The sequence below is a fragment of the Alligator mississippiensis genome, chromosome 12, assembly GCF_030867095.1.
Source record: "Alligator mississippiensis isolate rAllMis1 chromosome 12, rAllMis1, whole genome shotgun sequence".
In the NCBI taxonomy this organism is placed as follows: Eukaryota; Metazoa; Chordata; order Crocodylia; family Alligatoridae; genus Alligator; species Alligator mississippiensis.
The window spans coordinates 61,807,897-61,834,830 of NC_081835.1; the positions used below are offsets into that span (position 1 = coordinate 61,807,897).

Here is a 26,934-nt window from a genome sequence, read left to right on the forward strand (position 1 = left end):
TACCAAAATCTGTTTGGGCATGCTTAAATTACAGGAGCAGAGGATAAAAAGGATTGAGGTACTTGACTTTGCTTTAACTTCTGAATGAGTGTCACTTTGCAGCTGTTTGCTTCTGACATGGAAAGGGGCCTGTTGGTATTTTTAATTCCTGCTGTAATTAAAGCTGATGAATTGTAAGGTGTTGCTATTACTTGTTGGGCAGGAGAAGGAGGGGAGGATGTTTTCGAGCTGTCTGGATGGGGATGCTGCTGGTGTTTGGCAGGTCTCTGCCCCACACGTGACTGCGTGGCTGTGATTTCAACCCCTGCCTTACTCTGCACAGAAGGGAAGGCAAGTCCCTGCCCCGGACACAAGCCCACTGGAGACTTTGCTGGAGCAGCTGGAGTTGTAAATTAACTTGGCCTTCCCTATCCTCACTTAGAGAGACTCAAATACTGGGCACAAGGTAGATGGACAGAAAGCAGGGTGCCAAGGGTGATGGGCAGGCGGACAGATAGCGGCACCACCCACAGCAATGAAAATGGTTTGTAGGTTGGGGCATACTTCATTTTCTATGATTTTATAACTTGTACATTAAGCAAATTTTCCTTACCAAGCCAGGGCTGGATCATACGGTCCTTCCCACCCAGAGCTGCCCTCCCCTGAGTACTCTGCTCTATTGCAAGAAAACCAGGCAGGTGGGTTGGGGGTCCTGGACTCACATCTCCGTGGTGCTTTTACAGACCACTTCCCACCCAACGTATCGGTGTGAGCCTGAGTTCAGACAAAACAGTTGTTCTCTGTCATTTTGGACTTTGTGTGCTCTCATGTCACTCATTGCATGCGTGTCCCCACAGTCTGCGAGTGATTGCAACCCCTGGAATAAGCCTATTTGTTATACTCTCTGTGGCCCTCCGTGGAAGGGGTCAGTATGATATTTAACATGCAGAGTGAAGTGGTTTTGGTTTTGGTCCATCCAGTCGCTCATACACGTGCTGAAAGGGCTGAGCATCCTTTCTGAGAGCTGGCTAGCAGGCACACAGCACAGACACAGTTAAAAGCAGAGGGGAGGTTTGCACCTGAAAGGCTGTGACGGTGGCACGTGGGTACGTGAGTTCTCAGATCAACCGCATGCCCCCACAAACAGTTATTGACTTGTATGTGGTTTACAGGAAATGAAATAAACTGTTTTCAAAGAGCAGTTGGATTTTGCCCAAAACTGAAACCCCTTGAACATCGAATTCACAGACTGGCAGGACCTGGTGCCTTCCTACACTTTGAGCTTCGTGGCTTGCGTTGGGACGTCAGCAGGTTTTCTAGTGTGGGTGTGCATATCTATACCCACTGAACGGACAGCGTAGGGTGTCTTATCTACTTCTGCATCCATTGTTTTTCTCTGTAAGGCTGAGAGTTTTCCAAAACTTCCTGACAAACAGGAAAGCCCTATATTCCCACGAGCATGCAATGCTTTGATGGGCGCTTGTGCCCTTCGCTCGCGTGAGTTGTCCCACCGAAATAGTGGCGCTCTACTCCATGCTGGTGAGGTCCTAGGGGAAAGACGGGCTCAGGCATTACAAACTGGGCCTCTGGGCTTGACGGGCTGGCAGGGGGGGGGTCATAGGTGGGCAGATAAGATGCCAGCCCCATCCCTCTCTAGCTGCTGGCTCTGGACATGGGTGGACATTCATCCCCCTGGCTGGATGAAAGGGCTTGAGACGACCTGACTGCAAAGGTGCCCAAATCGGACTGGAGTTCCCAATACCCTTGAAACCGACCCCGCAAAAGCACCGGCCCCCATCTGCGCACCGGCCCTGATGCTTAAGCCTCTAACTGGACAGAGGGGTCTGCGATCTTGGCCCCTTGCCCACCTTTTCCCTTGATAATCTTCTCCTTTATCCTTTCCCTAATCCTTTCTTCACATCTGCAGGGCGCGCTGCCCGCCTGGGCCGCTGCCTGCTGTCCTGGCGCTTGTCGGGAGCCTGAGCCATGCCAGCGGCATCCTTGGGAGGATGCCCACCCCGCCGCCACCCCCATGCCAGGCCACGGGGGAACCAGGCGGAGCTGCAGCCCCTTTGCCAGGGGCTGGGGGCAGTGGCAGCTGTCGCTGCTGGCGGGTTGGCCGTCCCGCTCCCCCCTGCCGGGGTCCCCTTTGCATTTCAGCTCCTGTAGTTGGCATAGAGAGCCGCACAGACACAAGTACTTTAGTTACATTGTTGGGCGAGTTTGAAACAACTCCCTCTGCCTTGGCCTTCCACGCATTGTCACTGGATTTTCTAGGCGCGTGTGTCCTGCTCTCTTCCCCCTTTGCCTTTTGCTTTCCAGCTCTTGCTTCTGATCCTTTCTTCTTTTATTTTTTCCTCTCTCTTTTTTTTTTTTGCTTTGATTTCTCCCTCCCCCTTTTGGGCTTCCCCATCGTCCCCCCAGCCTCTGGCATGAGTTAAACACCAGCGATGGACACCAAACATTTCCTGCCACTGGGTGAGTCGCTTTGCAAAGCTTTTCTTGATTTTTTTCCAGTTTTTTATTTCTGGAATTTTATTTCTTGATGTTTGGTTAATTTTCCTTGAATTTTTAAAAATTTTTTTTGGCGTCGATTCCCTTGCCAATCTGGGGGCGAAGGGGAGGGGGGAAGTGCTGGATTTGGGGTCTGGGGGTGCAGCAGCCCTGGGGCAGCTGGGAGTTGGTGGCAGTTTCCCGGCTGGACAGCGGAGGGGGGGACCTTCTTCCAGCCTCCCCTTTGCAAGGCTTTCCCTGCATTTGTAGCTGGGAATCCCGGGTTATGCTGCTGCCCAGCTGGGGAGGGTGGACAGGAGCAAGGGGGAGAGTTGTGGGGGGTTTAATTTCTTTACTGATCCCAGGGAGGGGGTGGGAAAAAGTGCTGCTTGGGGTGGAGGGGATGGGGCTTTGCAAACGTGGGCAGAAGCTGAGTAGAGCCGGAGGAGACGGGAGAGCAGGGAAGCAGTCTGGAAAAGTGGGGGCTGAGACTCAGCTCCAAGGTGCCTGGCTGGAAGCAAATGCACAAGACACGGCAGCAGCAGCTCCGAGCTTGTGTCTGTGTTGCACTGGGTTTGCGTGTGTCATAATGTCCCCCCGGGACATTTTATTTTTCCCCCTCCTTCTTGTCTTTATTGATGGGGTTGGTCCCCTCCTTTCTTTTTTTTCCCCCCCTTGTTCTTTTCCCCCTTTTGCCCTCCCCGCTGCCTCTGGAGGCATTTCCAGTGTGCAGTCTGGCAGAGATAAATGTAATTGGTAAGGTTAAAGGTGCCCGCGTCGTACGCCTTGACAGCAAAGCTGGGATCTGGAAGGTGGATGGACGGCGGGGGCATCTGCCTTGGTTTTTCTTTGCCGCCGGGAGCCCTCCGCACCTGACGGCCTGGGCTGGTTTTGATTTATTTACTTATTTTGCAGCGTGTTTTAAATGTATTTCCAGCTGGAGGTTGCCAGCGTCTCAGGGACCGAGTCAAGTCTTGGCTTGTCAGGCTAAAGGCCGCCTCGCATCTCCGTTTCAGCACAAGCACGGCGGCTTCACGCTCTTCCCAGAGCGCAGCATTTAAAAAAAAAAAAAGGAAAAAGAAAAAGTTAGCTCCAACTCACCTCAACTCCAGCCCTCTTCTGCTGGCAAGTTGTCCCAGGGTATTCACGGGATGCCAGGGCTTGCCAGGCATCTGACGTGAACCGCAGCACCACGTATCGAGATGAGTGCATTAGCCCGAAATCTGAATTTCCCTGGTTTTTGGGTGGCTGCGATGCATTGCTCACAGCGGCACTATTACATTTAATGCAAGTTTCTGTTCATTTACTGCCAAATACTAAGAAGCAAGGGGAAAAAACACAGGGCACGGGAGTTTTGGAGACCGATATCAGCCGGGCCAGGGCTCGCCCTCTAGACATGCTGCTGCATTGCTAAAAACCATTACATTTTTACTGTGACCCTCTCTTGATTTTGTTGGGAGATAAAAATGCCGCTGGGCTGACGTGCCCGCGTTACTGTGCTGGGTGGCACCGTCTCTTCTGTAGCTCGGCACCCACAAAAATCTCGCCCTGCATTCACTCAAACTGATTCATTTTAGGGCAGGTCAAATGAAACCATACAGAAAAGCCTTTTCCGCTGATACCACGGCACTATCTTTACACCCATACCTTCATTTTATTTGTGGCTTGGTAGGTTATTTATATTTCCTTTGATCCTCCTGATGAAGACAAAGTCGAAACTGCCTTTGCTTTCCCTGGGAGGCTTGGGTCATAAATCTATATAAATGTTTTTGGTGGTACCGGAGAGGTTTTTTTAGCTGAGAACTGTATGTGCTCATTACATGTTTTGGTATGAGTCCTTTGATTTGAATTTGGGGGGGAGGGCGGGGGAAACAGGCTGGTGATTTGTGTTGGGATTTTTATTTTTCACACCACAAACAGGTGATGTGTAAACTCCTGGGGGGAAAAGTAGGCTGGTTTGCTGCTGCGGGCACTGGCCCACGCTTGTCGGCAGAGCAGGGAGGGTCGGCCTTGCTGGACATTGGAAGGAAATCGCAGCGCTAGCTCAATGTGGCAAAAGGGGGAAATAAAAGCAAGCCCTTATTGTTTGCTAGAGGATTTAGCTGCTCTCTGGAGCTGTTTCACACGCGTGAGCGACGCTATGTGCGGGTGCAAGAGATTTCCGTGCTTGATCGGGGGGGGGTGCATTTTGTCACCCGCCTTTAGGACCAAATTGCAGTATTTGCAGGATAACAGAGAGCATCGCAAGTCTCGGACTGGCTCCCTTTTTGGCCACCCGGCAAGCATGGACAGCGGCCTGGATTCCCAAAAAAGGGGCGTAAGAAAAAAAGGGGGAGAAACCTCCCCGAGTCTTCGCAAAGCCCCCGGAGCATCATCTGGCGGGGCCGCGGGGGCGGCTGTCCCTATTAGAGGTCTGATTGGTACGAACGAGGGGAAAGCGACTGACTTCTACCCGCGGAGCACGAGAGCGTTTTGGCAACTCTGCCGCTCGTGAGAGCGATGGCCGGGGAAGCTGGCAGTTGCAATCGAGGGTGAATTATGGAAAATCAGATCGTGCAGTTCCTGTATTCCCTGCAAACCAGTAGGGACCTCAGTTGGATGCTTGCAGGCTGGGAAAAGGCCAAATTCATGTCTCAGTTACTGTGTAGCTCCATCGAAATCTCGCCGGGACTGACTTTGGCCTAAAGAGGATAAGTAAAGGCTTCTGGCCAAATTCTGCCCTCGGTTAGACTCGTGTAACCCCACTGATGTCACTTGAATACATGAGGCCGGAGCTAGGTTCTTTAAATACTGCGATTTAATTTCTCTCTTCGGTCCCGGGAGCATCAGGAAGAAACTTCGGAGAGTCCAAAGCGTGCGGTGGGATCTTCTAACCATCCTGAGGCTCTCCGAGTGCGTCTCTCCATTCCCCGTCCCTGCACGGCCTCTTCATGTTGGCTTCCGCAGTAGCCGGCCGCGGCTTTTACAGGACATTAAATGACCAGTCACTGGAATAAGCCCCCGGAGGAGAAAGCCAAGAGGATGTTATCGTGCACGCTCTCAGAGTCTGCTGGGGCGAGATTACAGATACACGTGCGGCATGAGTTGGGGTTGTGCTAAGATAGGGAGAGTTTGATAAGCAGAATAGAAATGCAAAACGAATCTCTTTTTCTGTTTGGCTTGGTCTGTTTTGCTTGGTGCCCACTCCGGTGCCTGCTTTCATCCTCTTCGTGTTGATCCCTCGAGCCATCCTAGGTGCTTGTAGTTGCTTTTGTGGAACAGGTGCACAGAGGGAGCTCGCACTCGAGTGCCAAACTGTCCGAGGAAAGAAACAGTTAATCAGCGTTTGAGACGGTCATTGAATCCTAAGCTGCCCGTTCCCTGGGGTCACCGAGTCGGTCGGTTCATTTGGTGGCCGTGTTCATGAAGTCGCTTTTCCCGACTCAACTGCTCTGCCAGGGACAGTCACAGCTGCTCAGGATGTGGCCTTAGACCTGGCCATCCCAGAAACTGCAGAATCAAACGCAGCCAGAGGTAACACATGAGTCAGGTTTGTTTTGCACGGGATGAGGGTGGGCGAGACGCTGGCAGGGTCGAGCTCAGAAAGCAGCACGCCGACTTCCGGAGGGCATCTGCATCCCTGCCCAGCTGGGCCCAGGTCACCGTGCATCTGAGCCTGGGCCTTGGGCACAACTTTGTGGCAGGTTGCCTTGGACGGATGCAAAGGTACCTTGGATGAGAGCCGTCAGCCCGCCTCGGGTTGGAGACTGGGATGACACAACGGCCCAGTCCTAACTTCAGAGACTCGGGCCTGATAAACAGCGGGAGAAAGATGGCAAAAAAAGCATGACCATTTAAAAAGATTTTTTCCGAGCACTGGAGAAGCGCCAGCTTCATACAACCCGGGGAATTTGTTTTTTTTCCTTGATTTTCCTTTCTTGGTTTTTTAATAGTTTCCTCCCATTCTTTCTTTTTTCCCTCTTTGCCACTAAAAAAGGGCAAAAAGAAAGGAAAGTTAGAGGGGAAAAAAAGGGCGTAAGGGGGCAGGGAGGGGAGAGTTTATTTGATGGAATAAAAGCCAGGAAACTGATATTTCACCGAATTTTTGTCCTTGTAAAATGCTATTTTGCTCACAGCAACTAAAATGTGTCATTCTGGATGATGCTAGTTGCTTTATTGAGCTTCCTTGTAAGCACCAGGGACTTGGGGTGTCCTCAGCATCGCTGCGAGAGGGCTGCTGAGACATAGGTTCAGGTCCTGGAGGAACACGAGAGAGGGGTTTTCAGGTTAAAACCCAGGACAGTGCTATTTGAGTGCCTTCTGGCTTTACACGGGCTTTACACCACACTTGACGCGTGCAAAAGGGCCACGCTTGACACGTGCAAAAGGTTTCCAGCTGGAAAGGTATTCTCCTGACTATAAGAACCCTGGATCTGGACCGTGATCTCTGCTATAGGCGACGGAGAGACCCGCTCCAGCTCTACGGGTGGATCTACTCCATATATTTACTCTCCAAGAGCAGGATCTGCACGTCTCTTATTTAGGGCATTTTATTTATGTAAAAGCGAGCGGGAGAGAGAAAGCCACAGAATGTTAGTTATTCACTGCAAATATTATTATTGGCATTTTGATCCTGTCAAAGCAAGGGAGAATCAAAACATCTCGCTGGAGAAACATACCCCAGCTTTGTCCCACAGACCTTTGAATGCAAAGATAAATATTTTTGAAGAAATGGGTTAAAAAATACTTTTCCTCCGAGTATTGTTTTATGGGAGAAGGGGAGGGCGGATTCCCTTGGGCCGCGGTTCTGCCACCCGTCCGAATTTTTTCACAGCACCGCGAACAAAGATCAACAAACACAAGAAACGGTCGGCGCCATGCGCCTAGCGGGAGGAGAGCAGGTCTCTGGGATTCGGCGGGTGTCACCGCCCCTGAGACCCACGCGGGCGGTGTGGACTTCTCCAAACGTCGGGTTCGTGTTACATCCTTGGGAGGCAGGAGCGGGTTCCTACGCTGCGCACCTCCAGGCGTTCAGTTCGAGGCCGAAAGGTTCTTTGGGGGAGTTGTAGGAGCTTATGGTTAGCCCCAAATTTTGCATGTGTTCCTGGCCTGGAAGTTAGTGAAGATATTATTGACATTTGGGGAGTGGTGGGACACCCCAGCATACGTCAGGGCCCCCCCCACGCTGTGCAAACATAGATTTGAGGAACTTGACCAAGGCCACGCAAGCAGGGCAGTGGCGGAGCCAGGAATACTGACTCTGGTCCTAAGCCGTGCTCAGCTTTTCTGCGGCCAATATACTTCAACTTGGGCTGAATGAAGCAATGCAGTGGGCGCTGGTTGGTGACCTCGCAGGACTTCTGCTTCCCCGTTTTGCAGCTCCATCGTTGTCGATTCAGTGCATTTTCTGGGCACGGCACCGTGCGCGGCGAGGAGCTAGCCGTTTCCCGATTCTGGAGCGAGGGAACCTAAGGTGCAGCCAAATTAACTGATTTGCCCTAGGTCTCACACCGAGATTGAGGTCGACATGGTAATTAAACCCAGACCTCTCCAGTCCCTTAGGCGCAAGCCTGCGTTTCTGGCCGGGGTCTGCGATTTTATGAATAGAAAGGCGCTCTGCAGAACGAGGCCGTTTATCAAGGCAGGATCCAGCCCAGCCGGAGAGTTTCCCCTAATGCTTCCTAAAAGGCCCAGGTGGGTTTTAAACCTTACCATAACTACAAAGTAATGGGGAGGCTCCCTGGGTGGTTTTATTCTAATTGTTTTTGTCAGTAGTTGCCGTCTTTTATTACATTTAAAGGCCGGGCTGTGGGATAACTTTGAACATTTGACACACATAAACAAAAGCAGCTTTCTGACATTTTCTTTGCATGTCTCTTATTCTCTCCCCCTCCTCCCGCTTCTTAAAGAAAAGCGGATGCCTGGAGGGAGAGCGGAGAGGGAGGGAGGGTCGGTCGTCTCTCCCCAAAGCCCTCTTGACATCCAGGGCGGGCAAAGCACTTGAAAGACTAATCGTACATAAGAATTTAAAAACCCTCCAAAATTTCCCCACTCGAGGCGGCAGCTTGAGCTACCTGGAAAATTTCAGCCGAAACGTTTTGGACATCCCATTGTATCGGAAGCGGGTCTTTCTGTCCATTTGGAGGTGGTTTTTTGGGGGTTGAGAAAGCAACTGAACAGAAACCATTTTTTTTCCCCCGATGGAAATGATGGTTCATCTCAACATTTACTCTGGTTTTCTTTTCGGAGCGTGTGATAAACTCCAAGGACTTGGACGGTACGTCCGCTGCTTTACCTGTGTAAAAGGAAGATCAGTTCAGCAGAGTCACCGGGTCTTGGGTCTGTCTGGTGGTAGCCGGGACCAGGTTGGTCTTTTTTAATTCCCCTAGCAATAGTGGTTACAAATCATAGCATTTGCTTTTCCCCTGCCCAGGTGGGCACAGGGATGCAGAGCTTTTGTGCCCAGTGTCATGGCTGAAACCTTGGAGGCTGAGTGGAAGAGATGAGAAATGAGGTTTATTCCTCTAAAGAGGCCAGCCTGCTATTCGAGCCCCGTTTTAAATGCTGCCTCTGCTGCATCAGGGTGAATGCTCTGAGATTTGCTGCACTGAGCCTGCAAAGTCCCGCACAGATGAGTCTCTTTTTAGACCGTCAAGTAAAATGTCATGGACCACTCCTCACCTGTAGCTTGACTGAAGTCCATGGACCCGTATAGATCAACACCAGCAAGTTTCTAGACCCCTCAGTGGACCCCAGGCACACGTGGATTTTGATCGTGAACTTGTACGCAGGCAGGAACAAGCTCAAGGTAGGCGAAGCTACGCGTTGGTATAACTGGGGTCAGAGTCCAGCTTTTTTTCTGCATTGTTGGGAAAATAAATGGATTTTGGTGCCTGGGTGGGCAATCCTGCCAGCTCATGATTTCATCACAGTCCCCTGGTATTTGATGCATTGCTTAAGCACCCGGTTTCTGGAGTCACGTGATTTTGGGGAGTCATGTGATGCTGCCTTTTCTTTTCTCGACAGCAAGCTGTATCACTCATGGTGAACCTCTGCCCAAAGGGCCACTTAAAGGCTCAATACATGGAGGGCAAAGAAAAAAAAATACCCAACTAATATTATTTTTATTTGGAAACCCCCCAGTTTTTTAAAACCCAATTTCCTGATTTTTTTCATTTTTTTAAAGACTCGTCGCACTACAGTCAGGTTCACAAGGCTGCTGTGGAGCTGATGGTCAGCCCGCTCTTGTTTTGGTTAGTTAATGGAGCAGGGAAGTCCTGGACGATACATGGGGAGAAGGCAAGTGCTGTTAATCGGGTGTCCTGGAATTTTTATAGGTTCATCTCAACCTCTTTTCAGCCGCAAGTGGTGGAAACCTGCCTTTGGAGACCTTTCTGGCTAGTTATTTGCTCACTAGGGCTAGCAGGGACACGCGGAGGAACGGGCTGAATCAAGTGCCTTGGGATGGGGACCCCGTCACAGCTAGCGGTCAGGTTTCTTTATGGTTTGCATATTTGGGTCTCATCTGAGCCGTGACCCTTTCCCTTGTCTTGAACGGCGTGTGTGAATGCTGCAGAGCAAAGAGATAAAAGGTGCAGTGCTGGTTTTTGCGACCAATAAAAAGGGTAATGGGATTCCCATCTGGTTGTTACTTTTCATGGTCTCTTTCTCTTTGTAAAGCCTTGGCTTTTTTATCAGCATTTATAGACTTTAAAAGGAAAAATAGGGGTAGGGGGGAAGGGTGGAGGGAAAGGAGAAAACTCAGTCCCTGAAGCGTCCACACCCTTGGAGGTTTACAAGACCCGGCGGAGAGAGATCCTTTTGTATTCAGAGCTGCCAGGAATGCTATGGGTGGATGCAGTCGTGTTGGCTAGGCAGACCCGGCTCTTATTGTTACTCCATTTTGGGCTGAACCAGAAAGTTTTTTTGCTCTATGCTTTGTGGGCCGCTCGGATGCAACTGCATGGGAAATAGAGCGGCTCCGTGTTGCCCAAATGCATGGCAGAGTCAACATGATGCACCTTTAGAGGCTACTCATGGCACGGGGAGGAATGGAAAGGCTTTGGCACGAGAGGCATCTCTGGGTGATGGAGCTGAGAGATACAAGCTCGGCTATTCTGCGAAATGCATGGGAGAAGGCTGTCCCATGCACTAGCGTTGGAGACCGTGTGTAGAGTCATGGGGAAGAAGAGCTGCGGGGTATTAGTCACTTGAAATGTGTGGGAGCTAGAAAGAACCCATCAGACGGGCAAGAGGAGATCCTCGGAGTATGGTATAATCCAGAAAGGCTTCTCGTACTGGATCCTGCCTCGAACGGGGAAGCAGTGCAGTTGCATAAGAACGACGGAGCGATAGCGAGCCTTCCCGAAGAGCCAGGGATGATGATGGGAACAGGGTGTCCCATCCAGACCCTAGCTGAGGGCAGCAGAAGGGGAGCTGCTTGGTAAAACCATCCAGGGACATCCAAACTATCTTAAGTCCAGCACATCTTCAGCAGCCTGGCTGAGACTTTGGGCACTGGCACCTCATCTCCAGCCTGAGCATTTGACCTGCGCTTATTCCAGCAAGATGTTCAATTGATCATAAAAATCAAATGTGAATCCCCGGGTTGTTGCCCTTCAGCATGTCTCAGTCTCTTCCCCTCTGAATTGGCCTAGCATGAGAGAGGAAATTGCTCTCGAATGCATCCTCCCAATTTCTTCACTATAGCTCCTTCTACCTCCCTCCGCTCCAAGCGCTCCCTTTTTGAATCGTAATGAATTAAGGACAGTGGCTTGGAATTTTAATTTAATTTTCTTACATTTTTTTTTTTTTTAAGAGGCAATGGAAAGTAAAATCTTCTGGCTGGGAGGTGAGGGGGAAAGGAAAGCATGCCTGTTATCCTCCGTTCTGTCCCAGCACAGAACCCGCGCGCGCGTGTGGCTCACAGACAGTGAAATTGCACCCTAGAGTTATAAAGCAATTGTCTAGCTCAGCAGCAGAATGAACATGAAATGGTGCAGAAAGCAACTAAATAAAATTGGGTAAGGCAGATGCATGAAAATAATGACATCTATATGCCGGAGTCAGACGCAGCCGCACACACGCACACGCACGCAGATAAACTTTTACAGCGGAGCTGGCATTTATTTTTCTAGGGAACTCTTTAAGGAAATTGGAATGTGTTCAGTTTGTGGAGGGCTTGGTTGGGTTTATTTTTATTTTTATTTTTGAAGCAGAAAACCCATTTCGGAGGCAAGTCTTTCCGTTTATGGCATCTCTTCGTCCCTCTGATCCCTCCTGTTTATCCTTTTTTTTTTTTTTTGGTTTGTTTTCTGAGCTGAATTTTTTATGCTCGGTCAAACACTGAAACGATAACCTTTGCAACTTCATTTCCCTTCTGCTGTGGCTGCAGCTCAGGACTGCTGGGGGAGTGGGTGGCAGCTAGTGGTGGCATGCCCAGCCCAGCGGAAATTGGGTTTTAAGTTGCTGGCTTGGTTTGCTGCCTCTTCTTCTGGGCTAGCAGCTGGAGGAAGGACACAGAGATCTGCAGAGTGCAATGGAGCAAGACCTGGTGCACCCTAGCCGAAGATGGGGTGCAGAGCATGTGAATGTGGCCCCGGGGGTATATGCATGTCTCACACCGTGTTGGGTAATGGGGCTGTGTGGGTAATCAGGCACAAATCTGACCCTGTATACGTAGGACTCTGGCGGAGGGAAAGGGCGAGGAGCACGTGCATCCATACGAATGCCAGCCCAGCGCAGACGTGATCAGCGGCAAACTGTAGCTAACAAGATCAATGGACCTGTTGGAAGTTCAGGGCCGATTGCGGCGTGATGTTAACATCCCAAATCAATGCAGCCCACGGGGTCCCCGCTCCTGCTCCTACCTGCCTTATGCAGGGAGGGTTGCACTAAGCTCAGCTCGCTGTCGGCTGCAGCCCTGCCTGACAAAGGCACCAAGCTGCACTGCAGTGATTTCCCCTCGTGGGGAGAGGGGGCTGCTGCGTGGTCCTTTCGTATGAATTATTTTGTGTTGCAGCAGCACCCCCAAGGAACCGCAGTGATGGATCAGAGCCCGGTTGTGCTAGGAGCTGTACAGATCAGTATGCAAGAAGACAACGTGGGCTGCAAACACGGTGTGGCTTACTAGCGCTCGGACCATTTGCAGGTTTTGATTAGTCACAGACCCTCATCTGATGCTGGGGACCACGTCCCTGGGACATATATGCTGGGGAGCACAGACATACTTTGGTAGCTTTGGTTTCCAGCTGGGCTCACGTGCATGCCTGTCTGAGCTAAGGGATTGCTTTTAACCGTAACGCTGGTATGTTATCCACCCCGCATGAACTCCTCTGGAAGCTTCTGCGTTTCTTGATGTTGTCTCATGTTTTCCTCCTTATGCTTGAGATCCGTCCAAGGATGGAAATCAGCAGCTAATCTTACCACCCAGGAGGCCCTTAGGTGAAAGTCCTGGAGTCGCAGCCAGGATCCTGCCCTCCCTTCCCCATTCTTTGCCACCGCAGAGCACTCTCTGGCACCGAGGGATGTTTCCAGCTCTCCGTGGCTCCTGCTGTACTGATTACACCGTTGTGCACGCACGTGGCTCCACGTGAGTTGTGCATCCTCCTCGGCGGCGGTGCTCACTCTGACCCAGGGTGCTGCCAAGGCATTTAGGCGTGATATTTGGCATAGCTTCGCATTTGGTTGGAAACAGCCATGTCTTTGCTATTAAAACACCAACCCCCAAACCCCGCTGTGATGGGGAAATGGAGAAACTCAAATTGCATGCTGCGTTGGTGCAACCCCCAAATTCAGCGAAGACAAAGCAATGCTGCTGGGTCCCAGTGTCAGGGCACTCGGGAGCTTAGCGGAGCACCAGGCCAAGGGCCAAATCCTCCTCTGATGAAAACTGGCCTAGCTCTTGAAGTGAATGCGCTGCGTCCCCAGCTCCTTTGACGTCAGTAGATCAGATCTGAGTATCTGGGGATCATTCAACAGCAACTGATAGCCTGTGGTTGGATTGTACCAGCTGAGTTCTGGCCTTGATTTCTTCTGAAGTTTCTTTTCTTGACATTATTTCCTACCAAAGACACCGGGAGCTCACTTCAGCTGCTTTATGTCGGTGCTGCCCATTGACCTCCATGCTCTGACAGTGGAGGAGTGGGTCCTACACCGCTTGGTGGGTTGACCTGATTTCTGAGATACAGGTCTCCGCTCTTCTTTCTTGACCTCTGAGTCCCTGGCTTGGCCTTATCTTCCATTCAGAGGAGGTAGTTCAGGTTTTTGCGGTAGATGTGATAACTTTAGACTGACTAAAAAGTTTTTGGCAAAAAGTTTTGAAAAAAGTTTGGAAAAAAGTTTTTGGCAAACTTTTGAGCACAAACACCCTTCGTCAGGCGCAGGGAGGAGGGGGCCGGCATCTTGCAGTTGCATCCAGAGCTTCCCTCTGCTAATGATCACAGAAGTTAGCTCTTTATTTCAGATGGTGTCTGTTTGCCGGGGTCCAGGCTCACTTTCATCTTTGTTTGCATTCCAAGGCAGTGTAAAATTCAGGCTCTGATTTCCCCTTGATCAGACCATTCCCCCAGGTCCCCCGTTAACTGCTCCGGGAGCATTGTCCACCGCCTCCCAGCCAGATGCAAGGAAGGCAGATCCCCTTGGCTGTATATCATCACACGTTGTCTGCTCTCCCCCAAAGTAAACAGCGGCTCAGCACACAGGATGCAGCAGAAATGGACTCTATCCTCATCTTACCTCTCAGTCTACCCAAGGGGACGCTTCAGAGACTTGCTGAGGATGGGGTCTTGGATGGGGAATGCCTGCCAAGATCTTCCCAAGCTCCCGGAGGAAAGGCACAGCCCCGCTGTCACCTACGCCGGTGTAAATCACAAGCAGCACTGTGGAGTTACACACATGCAGCCTCGGCGTGCGGCATAAATCAGGCGCGGAGTGAAAGGTTAAAGAAATCCAGAGGAAATGTAGCTGTGCTGTGAGATATGAATGTCTTTCCTGTACATGCTTATGTCACCCAGGCTACCTTCCTGTTACAAGAATAAACCTGTTACAAGCATACGCTTTCTGCACACCTCAGCTAAACTCCATGTGCTAAATGGGGTAGGCGAGCTGCACCAGCTCCTGCTTGCAGTGCCTTCTGTGCAGAGAGCAGTTTTTCCCCCAAAAACCCTCTGCTGATGATTTGTACCCACCTCCTGGGATGCAGCCACCTCTGAAGGGGGGTGTAGCAGCTGTTTAACCAAGCAGAATAATTTGGAGAGTAGCCGAGGATGCTCAGACTGAACGGGGGAGGCAGGGTGTAGGTGGTAGGACCACAGCTGCTCTGTGAAGGGACCCAGGGGCTCTGGCATCCATGAACCTTGCTTTATTGAAGTCACGGGGACCATATTGTTGATCCCAGCCATCAGCACAAAAAGGACTTTGCAACTATCAGCATCCCTGCTACCTGAGCTTTCCTGGGAGGTCTCCTATTCAAGCAGGAAGGAGGCTTGACCTTGCTTACCTTGGGAGACCCAGCAAGATCACCACCAGAGATAGCAGGCTACAGGACTATTGTTTGTAAATGTAGAGAGGCCTTAGACAAACACCCATTCAAAGGAAAGGAAGATAATGGGCCTGGGGTATGGAGAAAAGTTACTGATTGGGTGGGCTTCTGTTGTCCGCCACCAAAAACACAACGCAGTCCAGGCAAACTGGGAAATTCAGATCAAAGGCTTAAGGGGTGGGCCAGGACCTTCATGTAAGCACCCACTTTTATGGATGGTAACAACCAGAATGAAACCCCGGTGGGTACCATGCACTGAGATGCTGCGTGACTTCATGATCTGCTTTAGGGTTGCTGAGACTCGTGTTTATTTTAAGGTTTTACCTCTTCTGGAAGCAGCGCTCAGAGGTGTGTTAGCACATGTACTGATGAGCCATTTACTGCCACTTTGCAGCCTTCCCGGAGATACCTTCTTGTACTAATGGTTGCACTCCTCAGCTGATTACCACAGCAGCTCTTTAGCAGCCCTGGCCCCGGAGTTATTTTTGCCTTCCTGTAGTTGTAGAAGCCCAGGACTGATCTTTTTTAATGTCTTGGAGTCTTGCAGATTTTCCAATGAGCCTTGCACCTATTGTGCATGCATACACCCAGCTGGCCCCTACATTGGGTGTTCAGAAGGAGATAAGCCTGTTTGAAAATCGATCCCCAGCTGCGGGGTACCTCAATGCGGGCCTGCTTTCATGTCCATGACTATTTGTACCACTGTTCATTGATCCTAGAAATGCAGCCCATTCTGCATTGCCCTGTTTAACAACACACTGCAGCAGTGCTCAATAGGTTAGGCGGGGGAGAGAAGAATGCCATATCCCACCGTGGGAGTTTAGTTGAGCATCATTGATCCACAGGGTTAGAAAGGACCATGAGGGTCACCTGGCCCAGTTTCCTGCATAGATTCACTAATGTTAAACCATCCCCAATAAGTGCCTATTCAACCAGTTCTGGATTAGGACTGAAGAACAGTCAGTGGAGAAGGTGTCAGTGGGAACATCTTTGTGGGCTGAAAAACGCAGATCGCTTGTGTTTCACCCTCACTTCCAGCGGCCAGACTCTGGTTTGTGTGTCACTGGTTTCTGAGGTCCAGTTCTCCAAAGAAAAGCAGCAAGCACCAGGCTTACATCATGCTCATGCTGCATTTCAGGTTTCGTCCTGTGCCCAAGCCCCTGCGCCCCTTCTTTGAGCGTCCCCTTTCCAGATGTGCGTACATCTGTTTCACCGACACTGCTGCAGCTGGCTGCATTACCCCACTCTGGGCGGCTGTTGAGAATGGGCAGCCACAGCTCGGGCACTCGCAGCATCACTTCAGGTGTTATAGGAAGGGGCCGGTGCCATTAGGTGAGAGCTGTGCTTGGGCTCTGAGGCCTCTAGGCATGGGCAGCAAATGGCTTTATGGCCAGGTGATTGCAACAAATCCAGCGACTATATAGAAGTCCTCACCCATCTCCTACTTTAATAAACTTTACTTCTTCCTTTTCAAAGGACTGAACATGCAGTGTGAGGGTGGCCTTCTCTGTCTGCCATGGAGCAGCTACTCTGAAACACCCAAGGGGCCTGGGTTTCAGTCATGCTGAGGCTTTGGCAGGTGCAATTGCCCCCTTTTGCACCCTCAGCTGGCTTCAGATTTATGTACTGGTCCTCAGAGGAGGGGACATGTCAGGGACCTGGCTGGGGGGCATGGTGCTGTGGGCATCATTAGTTTGGGGATGTAGGGACAGAGGTTGTGAGTCAGAGCAACCCTGAGGCTACGCTGAGGGCCAGGTAACAAACCACCTGGGCAACCTGCTTTTCCACTCGCTGCTGGGAGCTGCTCAGTAAAGGGTTTCCAGCTGCGACCGAGCTGCCATGCTATAAAGAGGGAGACACAGAGGCCTGACACGTCTGCAGCACGTGTGCTAGCACGGTCTCTGGCAAGCACCACTCTGGACCTGAGCAGGGTGACGCAAACCATGATGGTCACCATTCAAGGGCCTGATTGCACATGTGACAGTGGGCACACCACTTCCTCTGCCCCTACGCCCCGCTGTAAATAGTTAGATGATAATTAACAGCAAAGCACGCAGAAAAACGGAAATGCAGTTTGAGAAATTGCATTCCTCTGCCTGAACAGGCCCTTGCAAACCAATAAGGTAGTAACGAGTCCACCAACATATAAAAATAGTGCACCGCTGCCCGTGTAATTATGAGTATGGACAACTTCAGGATGTCACGCCTTGAAATTCGAGTCCTGATTTCAAAAGCAAGGGGCAACTGCCCTCGCGTGGGCTCCTGGCACAGTCTGCTGGGCCTCGCATTTTAGCCGTTCAAATCTTAACGCGTCACAGAGACCGAATTCTGCAGTGGCTGAGAGCGGTGTAAGCCCAGACAACTCCATTAAAATCAGCAGTGATGACTCGATTGATTCAAGCTTGAATCCGTCTAATTAGGAAATGCAATTGACCCGCGGTGATTTGCCGACTTGAATTTCGAGACAGTGATGTGGATGGGGAGGCTGTAATTAATATCGGTAATGCTCCGAGATCTGAAATGTTCCGTAGAAGACTAATTATTATTGTAATTTTTATTGCATATTTCATTGGGGGAAAAAAAGGGTGAAATACAGCGTGTGTCTTGAATACGAGCTAATAGGGCTTTCCATCCCTCCCTGGCCCTGTTGGTTAGCTGTAGAAGTGGAGTGCTGTTCTGGGCTATTCATCATTGCAATTATTGTATTATGAGTACAGTGTGCTTGGAAGCGGAGAGAGATGGAGCTTGGAGATGCTTTCGACATTGTAAATACTCGCTCCTTCTTACCATGTGTGTCACCTTAGCGGAAGGGGATAGACTGATGACCCTTGAGAGAAATGCTGCCTTTTCTATCCCCAGCTCGGGGCCGGGGGAAGCAGGGGGCAGGCAGGTATGTGTCTCGGGGTCCAATCAAACCTGCCATGGAGGACCTGTATCCCCAAGGTCGGAAAAGAAATTAAATCTCCTCACTTAGCTGTTTCTCTCCACTCAGTCCTCCACTAAGGGATAGTGGGGAGGGATGCACTCTGTGCCAGTGGGTTTTTGGGATGCGGATGGGTGTCCGCCAGCAGCAGAATTCAGACTTGCTTTCCAACAGCTGTGGAGCAGCCATCCAGACTTGACTTTTGGGACCAGGTTTTCAGCTGGCGTGCCTGGCTTCAGCAGAGCTCGCAGGGATTTCCGAGGGCAGAGGATGATGCCGGACCAGGGCCGGAGTGGTGTGGAGAGCTGCTTGCAGCAGGCCAGATGTGGGGAGCTGGGCAGCCCTTTCTGGCTTTGTGGTTGGTGAGATTTAAAGCTCCCACTGGATGTCTTTGCTGGTCCCCTGGGCCAGGACATCACTCAGTAGCCCTATAGGGCTTAAACTCATGTCAGGGGGTGGTTGGATTCGGTCCCGGTAACACTCCCAAACTGCTGCCAGCTCTTTCTTTTAGTAGCTCCGTCTGGCTGGTCTCTTTTTCCGCATGCGCCATCAACAGAAACTGCTTGGGTAGGAGACTAAAGTCCACGGCAGGAAAGTGTCCCCTGTGGACTTTTAACCTGATCAGAGAGAGACCTGAACTTGGATTCCTTCACTGTTTCATGGCAATCTCCTAAAAGCAAATAGAGAAAGAACAAGCTGGTGCCCTCCCTTTGGGGTCAGCCCCTTGCTCCAGGCTATCATTAGGAGCCTGTGAAAAGGGAGGTAATTAAGGTCGAGTCTCCGCTCTTGCACCATGTCAGGTCAGGGAGAAGGAACAGGCCAGGCAGCTTCAGGAATGCCTCTTGTTGCCGCAGGAGTCTGTCCACAGCTTATTTCTGCCCCTTGGACTTTGAGGCGTGCTCGTTGCTGTCAAAACTCGCTCGCCTCTGTGCTCCCTCCACCCAGCCGTGGCGGGGAATAAAGGGGCCGCTTTGGGGCTGCAGCGTCCAGGGGTAAATGTGGAGGAGGGCAAGGAGGTGGGTCTGGCAACAATTAGATGATCTCCTTGTCTTGAATGCCTGGGGGGTCTGTAATGCTTTACATGGGCTTCCTCTGGCTGCTCAGCATCCGTGTCACTGGAGCAGTGGTAGCAGAAGGTGAAGTGGATTAGATGCAAGTCTGTCCTCACTCTTGGCTCGAGTGGTGTGAGCGGGGCAAGACTGGCATTTGGGGGACAAATGCATGATCTGTGCTAGCTGCTACCAGCTTTGACATGAGCTGGGGAGCATCCAGGCAGGGGTGAGGATTTGGGTCCCTTGTTATTCAGGTCCCCGGGCACCTCCAGTGCTGGGTCTACAGGATGTCACGTTTCTGGCTTGTGACTGCAGCACCTTTAACTCCACTTCCTTTTTGGCCCAACACCTCTTTTCTGGATACGGAGGGGGTGGACTGCCAGCTTTGTTTGCTCTGGGTGGGTCCATTGGAAGGTCTTGACCGTGGTTATGGGCAGCAGCGCCCAGCGCTATCTGGAGCGAGACTCCTTGAAGACTTGGAACGTGGTCCTGGAGAGCGTTTCTGGAGTCCGGGCAGATGTTACAGTGGGCGTGCGGGAGAAAGGGTTTCAAGTGAGTCCAGGGAACCGAATCAAAAGGCTGCTTCTCTCTGATGCTGTGGCCAGTTGCGTTGACCATAGCAAGGGGAATAAATCAATTTGCAGCAGCTGGGAATGCCTACATGCCTTCACCGGCTCGGCAGCTCCGGTGGGAAGGACTCAGGCTACGTTTAAAGGGCCAAAGGCAGGTGAAACAGGTGACTTTGGGCTGTTATGGAGCAAACCCTACTATTGCTACCGCTGACGTGCCTAGGTGACTGGAGCTGTCTGGGATATCCATGTTGTATGAGGCTGAGATGCTCTCCCCACCGCCCTGAAAAGTGCTGGGAGCTGCAGATATGTGTGTATGCATAGATATGTGTATATGTATGTGTATATGTGTATATGTATGTATATATGTGTATGTGTGGGTGTATGTATGTATATGTATATGTATATGTGTGTATATATATGTGTATATGTATATATATGTATGTATATATGTGTATGTGTGGGTGTATGTATGTATATACATACCTCTCTCTCTCTCTCTCTCTCTCTCTCTCTTATATATATATATATATCCCTCTCTCTCTCTCCATATATATTTGAAGCTGGCGTTCTTTGGAGTCAGGAGGGAAGCTCCCGTTAACCACTGTGGGCACCAAGTCCAGTCTAAAAAGGAAAGGGATGCGGAGGGGCAAAGCCAATGTTGTTTTTCATCCTAGTTATTTGCTGGAGGTAGATCAAGCTTTAGCTTCTTACCAAATCGTAGCCTTTTATCCGGCTGGGCTGGGCTGTGCAGTGTGTGAAGACACCTGCATCCAGAGACTTAGGTGGTATTAACCAGTGCAATTGAAGTCAATCAAATGATGCTGGTTTACACCAGCTGAGAGCTTGGCCCCTGCACTAAGACAGAGTCTGAGAATCACTGACAGGGCCCATTCATAACAGCTGCAAGACGGTACTACTGGCGTTTGAGTGCCGCCTCACCTCGAGTGCGTGCTGTGCAAGGGAAAGGTTTTGCACCGTATTGCCAGGTATTGGGTGAGCGGGGTGGATTTTACAATGAGAAATACCAAATGTGAAATCTTTTACTGGTGGGCAGAGATTGGATTTGTTTATCCTCAGTTTATGTTGTCTGCTTTGGAGGCTTGCCCAAATTTTTCTGATTATCTTTGATTTATTAGGATTCTGGGTTTTTTTTTTTTTTTCTCCCTTTCCACTTCACTTCCTCAAACGGACAGGCCACTGTACAAACGTCTCATGCCTTAATCTCCCCATGAGCTTCAAGGTGGGCCTGAAAATGAGAATAATCACATTTTCCCTAGCAATTTTTTTTCCAAATCTGCCGTCGCTACAAACCACACCAGAAATTTGAAAAAAAATTGCCCTGGATGATATCCTGGCTCAGGGCACTAGACAAGATTTCCAGGGGAAGCTTTATATCTCACAGATATGGTCCTGGTCATGCTCCCCAGCTCTCTCTTTTGGGGAGAAACAGCGTTACTTCTCTGCCGCTCCATTCTGTTCAGTCCGTGCTTTCGACTGCATTTCACGTGCAGTCAGTTTTCCTGTTTTCTCTTTATAGCTGATCTGCAAATGCTTGGGCACGTGTCTAGCCTCATGCATGTGGGGAGTCCTTGAAAAGTAATAGGTAGGTGGGGGGCAGGGGTGAAGCCTGGCTTTCTGCAGTTGTCTGGCTGGGTCTCCAGCATAGGAGAGAAAAATCCATGAAAGAAAGAAAAAAAAAAAAAGGACACTGTCATTGCAAACCCCTTTGAAAAGGGACAACACCTGTAAGCAGGTTCCCATCAAAATGTCTCCTGGGCGAGGTTTCAGGTGCATGCAGGTGCTTTGCAAACCATGCGAGGTGTGCAGAGGCTCTCTGTCATTCGGACCCTGCGTAAGTTGTGAGTGGTGCGTGTTAGCATCACTCCCAGAGACATTTGAAAGCTCTGGGAATCCCTGAGCAAGGCTCCTGTCCTCGTGGGAACAACGGTCTGGTTCAGAGCGTGCGTGTGTGCACCCGTGCGTATTGATCTGAATGGTGTAACACTTGCACATCCTGGTGCGTGCAGCTGGGAGAGTTGTGATGTTTGCTTTCCTGGGCATGTGTGCGCATGTGAGCATGGCAGTGCTTGCCCACATTGGCATGTGGGTGTGCGGTGCTTTTGTTGTAATTTATTTTGGCACGGATATGTGGGGAAGAGCGAGGGAATGCAGTAATGCCCATGCAAGGCTCTGTGTATGTGTGTATATTGATTTGAATGGTGTAACACTCGCATATCCTGGTGTGCGCAGCTGCGAGAGTTGTGGTGTTTGCTTTCATGGGCATGTGTGTGCATGCGCGTGTGGCAACACCTGCTCACATTGGTGTGTGTGTATGTGTGTATGGGTGTGCATGGTACTTTGGTTGTGATTTATTTTGGCATGGATGTGTGGGGAAGAGCGAGCAAGGGAATGCAGGAATGCCCACGCAAGCCTGTGTGTGTGTGTGTGTGTGTGTATGAATGGTGTAACACTCACATATCCTGGTGTATGCAGCTGCAAGAGTTGGGATGTTTGCTTTCCTGGGCATGTGCGTGCATGCGCGTGTGGCAACACCTGCTCACACTGGTGTGCGTGTGTGTGCAGTGCTTTGGTTGTTGTGATTTATTTTGGCACGGATGCGTGGGGAAGAGCAAGGGGAATGCAGTAATGTGGGGAATGCAGTAATGCCCACGCAAGGCTGTGTGTGCGTGTGTGCATGTGTGCGTGTGTGTGTGCAAGACAGAGCGCTGCTACAGATGAAAGAAAACTTCCTGCTCCAGCATCCGAACGAGAAAAGCACGTGAGAGAGAGAGATTTCCTCAAGGGATCAGCCGTGATAAAAAGCCTTCCTTTTGTAAAGCAGCGAGAGAAAAGACCTGTGTCTAATCCCGGGAGAGGGGACCGCTGGAGCAGGGCAGCCAGCCCCGAACTGGCCCGGTTCCCCCCTGGCTTGCTGCAAAATCACTCGGGAGCAATTGGGCTGGAGTCAGAGCCGAGTCGAACCCAGGTGATGGGGGTCAGGCGGAGGATACAGGGAGCATCTCTTTCTACGGGGCCGGTGAAGTGTGACTGTGACTCTGAGCGAGCCTGGACTCTGTCATGCCCTGAGCCCGTGTCAGGTCTGGGATGGAGGAGCTGTCCCGGGGACCTGGCTGCTGTGGTGGGCGGCGAGCCCTCGCGGGCGGGCGCCTCTGGACGAGGCTGCTCTCGCTCTGGCGAGGCAGGCATTGCTCAATCCTCTTTTACATAAGAGCAGAGTTGGCTGAGCCCTGCCACACAGCTGTTTACTCCTCTCCGGGCCAGGGCCGGGGAGAGACTCACAGATTTGCTTTCCCTGTTTGCCATTGTCCTGGGCTGGGCCAGGAAATGGGCCCAGGCGATGCTGAGCATGCAGGAGCCCTCGCTGCTTGTGGCTAGCACCTGGCAGACCCCGTATCGGCTTTGGCAGGGCAGGGACCCAGGAGCTCAAAACCCTGAGTACCCACTTGAAGGCCCAATAGTCCCTGAGACCAGGGTTTTGCAGCCTGAGCTCGGATGCTACTTCTCTGCACAGTGGCTCTGTCCCAGCAGGGCATTTGGATGCAAGAAGAATGGAAACACGCCTTGTTTTGCCATGCAGCCTGCATCTGGGTGGGACTCAGCCTCCCGGCAGTCTCCCCCTGCCAGTGAAAGTCCCCCCCATCTCTTCAACGGGGCTAGGACGGAGCCAGCGCATGCCTTAAGGGCTTGGCATGGTGGGGCATACACGTCAGTCTGTGCGCTCTGCACAGTGGAGAATTATATCCTGGACTAAATGCAGCCCACAGCACTTCCCCACGGAGGGTCTCTCTGCACAGGTGCTGGGGGCATGAGTCCAGCATGGGCAAGCACCTCGGTGCTAGCTGAAATCGAGCTACCACCACGTGAAGTTGTGACGACCAGCGCTTCTCTGCAGGCTGTACACACTTAGGTTGTGTCTGCACATGCATTAATGCGCTTTAAATAATGCACATTAAATCTAATACCTCCATTGTGAGGTACTAGGAAAATGCGCATTAGCACATGCTTTTAAGTGATGCTTAATGTGCTTAACGTGCTTAATGTGCATTAGCCTATTTTCATGTACGTTAAGTAAAAAGCGTGTGATACTTTAATGTGCATTAAAATAGGTTAATGTGCATTAAAGCGCACGTGTAGATGTGCCCTGATTGACAACCTTGGCTACAGGTTGCTAGCCAGTGCTGAAGTCTGCACCTGCAGCTCCCTCCTCGGTAGATCGAAGCCTATCCATGCTGCGGCCAAGAACCAAACATTCATGCCTATCACCCGCTGAGTGTTCAGCCTCGATAATGTGCAGTGCAGGAGGACTGTCACTTCCTGGCCCTTTTATAAAGCTGGTAAGAGTCTCCCTGTTCAAAGGCAAGCAAGAAGAAGCTGCAGAAGCATGCGTTGCTGCCGTTCCCCTTGTATAAAGTGACTGTTTCCATTTGGCTCAGAAAACTGCATGAACTTTTCTGTGACAGGGGCAACATGCCACCGTTTTCTTGGCGTTAACCGGCGACAGCCATGCCCGTCACGCAAAGATCACTGGGTCGGGAGAACTCATCCGTCATGTGCTCTCTTGGTCTCAGTTGAGATGTTTCTTCTGCTCTTCTTGCTGACTGATTTTTGGCAGTCTTTGCCCAGCTTAGAACTGGATTAAGAACAAACCAAACCCAATGGTGTTCCAAAAACTGAAGGCTTGCAGACCGGCTTCTTTCTCCCAAGGTCATGATTAGCTTTGGAGAAGCAGATGAGAGTTCCCAGTGATATAACCAACAGCCTTAATTAGAATCAGTCCAGACACAATTAATGGGGGGGGGGGTGTTATTTAGAGGGCAGACCCACTAGGAAAGGGACCTCATAGTGGTATGTGGTTGCATAAAGTTACTCAGGACTGAAATCTGCCCCTCTGCAGGGTAGTTAACACCAGCCCTGAAGCACCATGTAGACCTCATTTGGGGTTGAAGTGGTGGGCAAGTCCTATGTTGGTTCAGCAGGCAAGTATGAATTTAATTTCAGGTGGGCGATTGCTAGGTTGGGGCTTGATGGGTGGTTGTGTGATGCTGTCTGCTGATTTTGAAAGGCAGCAGATAGCAGTAAAGGAGAGGGCTTATTTCAGAACAAAAGGGGCTGAAGCAAGTTGGAGTCATTTATAAGCTTCTAGGGAGCTTTTATATCGAGTCTAATCTTAAAAAAGACCATAATTTACATTTGTGTCTAGCCATACATTAGAAGAATTGTAGGCAGACTGGCAAAATTGTTATTTTTCCTATTAGAGAATGGTGCCATCCTGGCCAAGATATGAAGCACATGGATGGGGTATAGCAGTGTCTTCATGAAAAGTGTGTTTTTGTATTATGTTTTTATATCTTTGCCCCCATCCGTTGCTACCCACGCATCCCACTTGACTGCTGATTTTCTTACCAAAAGGGGAGGCAACATGACCCCATGTTGCAAGTAGTTTTGGGGTAATGATGTAGCCCGGATGGTCTAGGAAAAATGCAAGAGGCCAGGATTTTTATTGGACGCATGGATGAATGCACCACGGTATAGTTGGGAGGGCTATAGACAAGTTTTGGGGTATCAAATATGCTTCTTAACTTCTGTGTTTTAAGATAACTGCACATCCTTTGATTGGAAAAAGATGTAAGAATGAAATCCCAGTAGACCACAGGCTGTTTCATCTGGCATATTTGGGCAAAAAGCCCACCCTTCCTTTGTTTGTATACAGAAGAAGCAAGTGACTCATAAAACCCTCTCATCGAAAGGGGATCAGGAAATTAGTCTGTGGCTCTTGCAAAAGAAAAGCACCACCACGATACCTATAATTAAATAGAATGTAAAGGAATGAAAAGCAGATCCCTTAGCTGGCGGATCACTGGGAATAAAAACAGAGCCTGTCAGATGACTTGGAAGCGGTAATTCCTCCTCGGGATGACAAAAGCTGATAGCAATGCATGGTGGATTGACACCGAGGTCTGCTGTCTGATGCTCTGCATTGCCTTTGGGGAAGCCAAGCTCTCAGGCCTGGTCGCTACCTCTCTGGATTGAGATGGGGTGAAGTCAGTGCCCCAGGTTGAGGAATAGTGATTGTCCTGAATAACTGAGAAGCACAGATTGGCTTTACAAGGAAGCAGTTGTAACAAGAGACTTCTTCAGATGTGTGCTTACAGCATTTCTCTCTCTGCAGCATCCAGGAGAAGCTTAATGCATCCATGCTGATTTATACGGGCCAAGTCTGGCCCCATGTGATCCTTACAGTGCCTCTGTGAAGCAGGGAAGGATTGTTATCCCCATTTTACAGATGCAGCATTGAGGCACAGAGAGAAGTGACCTGCCCAGGGTTACACAGGAAGCCTGTGGCAGAAGTGTGAATGGACCCAGTTCTTATGGGCTTGAGTCCCATCCATTAACAGCACTCCCAGCCTCTTCCCATGTCGCCTAGAGAAGCATCAGGGGGCTGGAGTTGCAGGAAACATCTTCCATCCACCCACAACGATCTGCCCAGGAGGAAATAAGAAAACACCTCTAGCTCTGAATAGCTTTTCCCACCTCCTAAGAGTCTGAGAACCTGGGCCTCCCTTTCCATTAGCGACCTTTTCCTTTCTGGCGTTGTCATCACCGCTGCGCACCTTTTCAGCTGCAGCATTACCATCATTATCCTTATTATTTTCTCCTGCTGCTGGCAGCTATTGCTGCTTCGCAGTCATTTGGGGAAATGGTAGGTTATGGGCATCGTTCTGAAAAAAGGCAAGGCAGGGCAGTGAGTGCCTAGAGAAGTTTTTGAAAGTCTCAGAGGCTTTGCAGAGAAAACCTCAGGGTTTTTGCTGCCTGCTGAGCCATTGCCTCGGAAATTCAGTCGCTCTGTTTGGTTGGGAATTGGGACATGCCTGTTTTTAAGAGGGCACGTTGTTGCGTAGTGGCTAAAGCAGGAAGGATCAGGACACCCGGTTTCATACAGCCCTGCCCTCTTGGGCAGATCTTTTAATTGCCCCGTGCCTCCGTTTCTTTTACGTACAGAGTAATACTCCGGATCTGCCCCAACCCTGGGCGCTTAGTGCTGTACCTATCAGTAAAGCTCTCAAAGCTCAGCCCTGCATCCGTAATTTAGTCTAGCTAGTTCTCTTGACTACTTTGTGAGCTTGGAGTGGAGGGTGTCTGGGAAGACTAGGAAAATTAATTGCTGTTGATTGCATATGAATGCCCCCCCTCCAGCATGCATTTAGCTGGCATCTCCTCACCACAACCCCCCAACCTGTGTTGAAGCCTTCTGTCATTGCAGGTGAAAATCAGAGGATGCAGAGGCTCAGTTTGGAGGAGCATGTGGATGTTAGCTACTCCTCGAAGTGAGGGAAGGAAAAACGATTGCAACTTCTAGGGTACCAGACACCCTGC

General features: G+C 50.5%; 1 protein-coding gene across 2 annotated transcripts in view; it reads left to right on the forward strand.

The window, feature by feature from the left end:
- Positions 1–2,177: 2,177 nt before the first annotated feature.
- RXRA (retinoid X receptor alpha) overlaps positions 2,178–26,934 on the forward strand; it is a 194,199-nt gene continuing 169,442 nt past the window's right edge. Inside the window, exon 1 of one of the 2 annotated variants that reach the window (XM_006261955.4) lies at positions 2,178–2,457. In XM_006261955.4, the coding sequence (XP_006262017.1) occupies positions 2,430–2,457 (28 nt within the window). In that variant the 5' untranslated portion in view covers positions 2,178–2,429. The remainder of the gene's footprint in view (positions 2,458–26,934) is intronic. The other variant, XM_006261956.4, reaches the window with a different exon arrangement.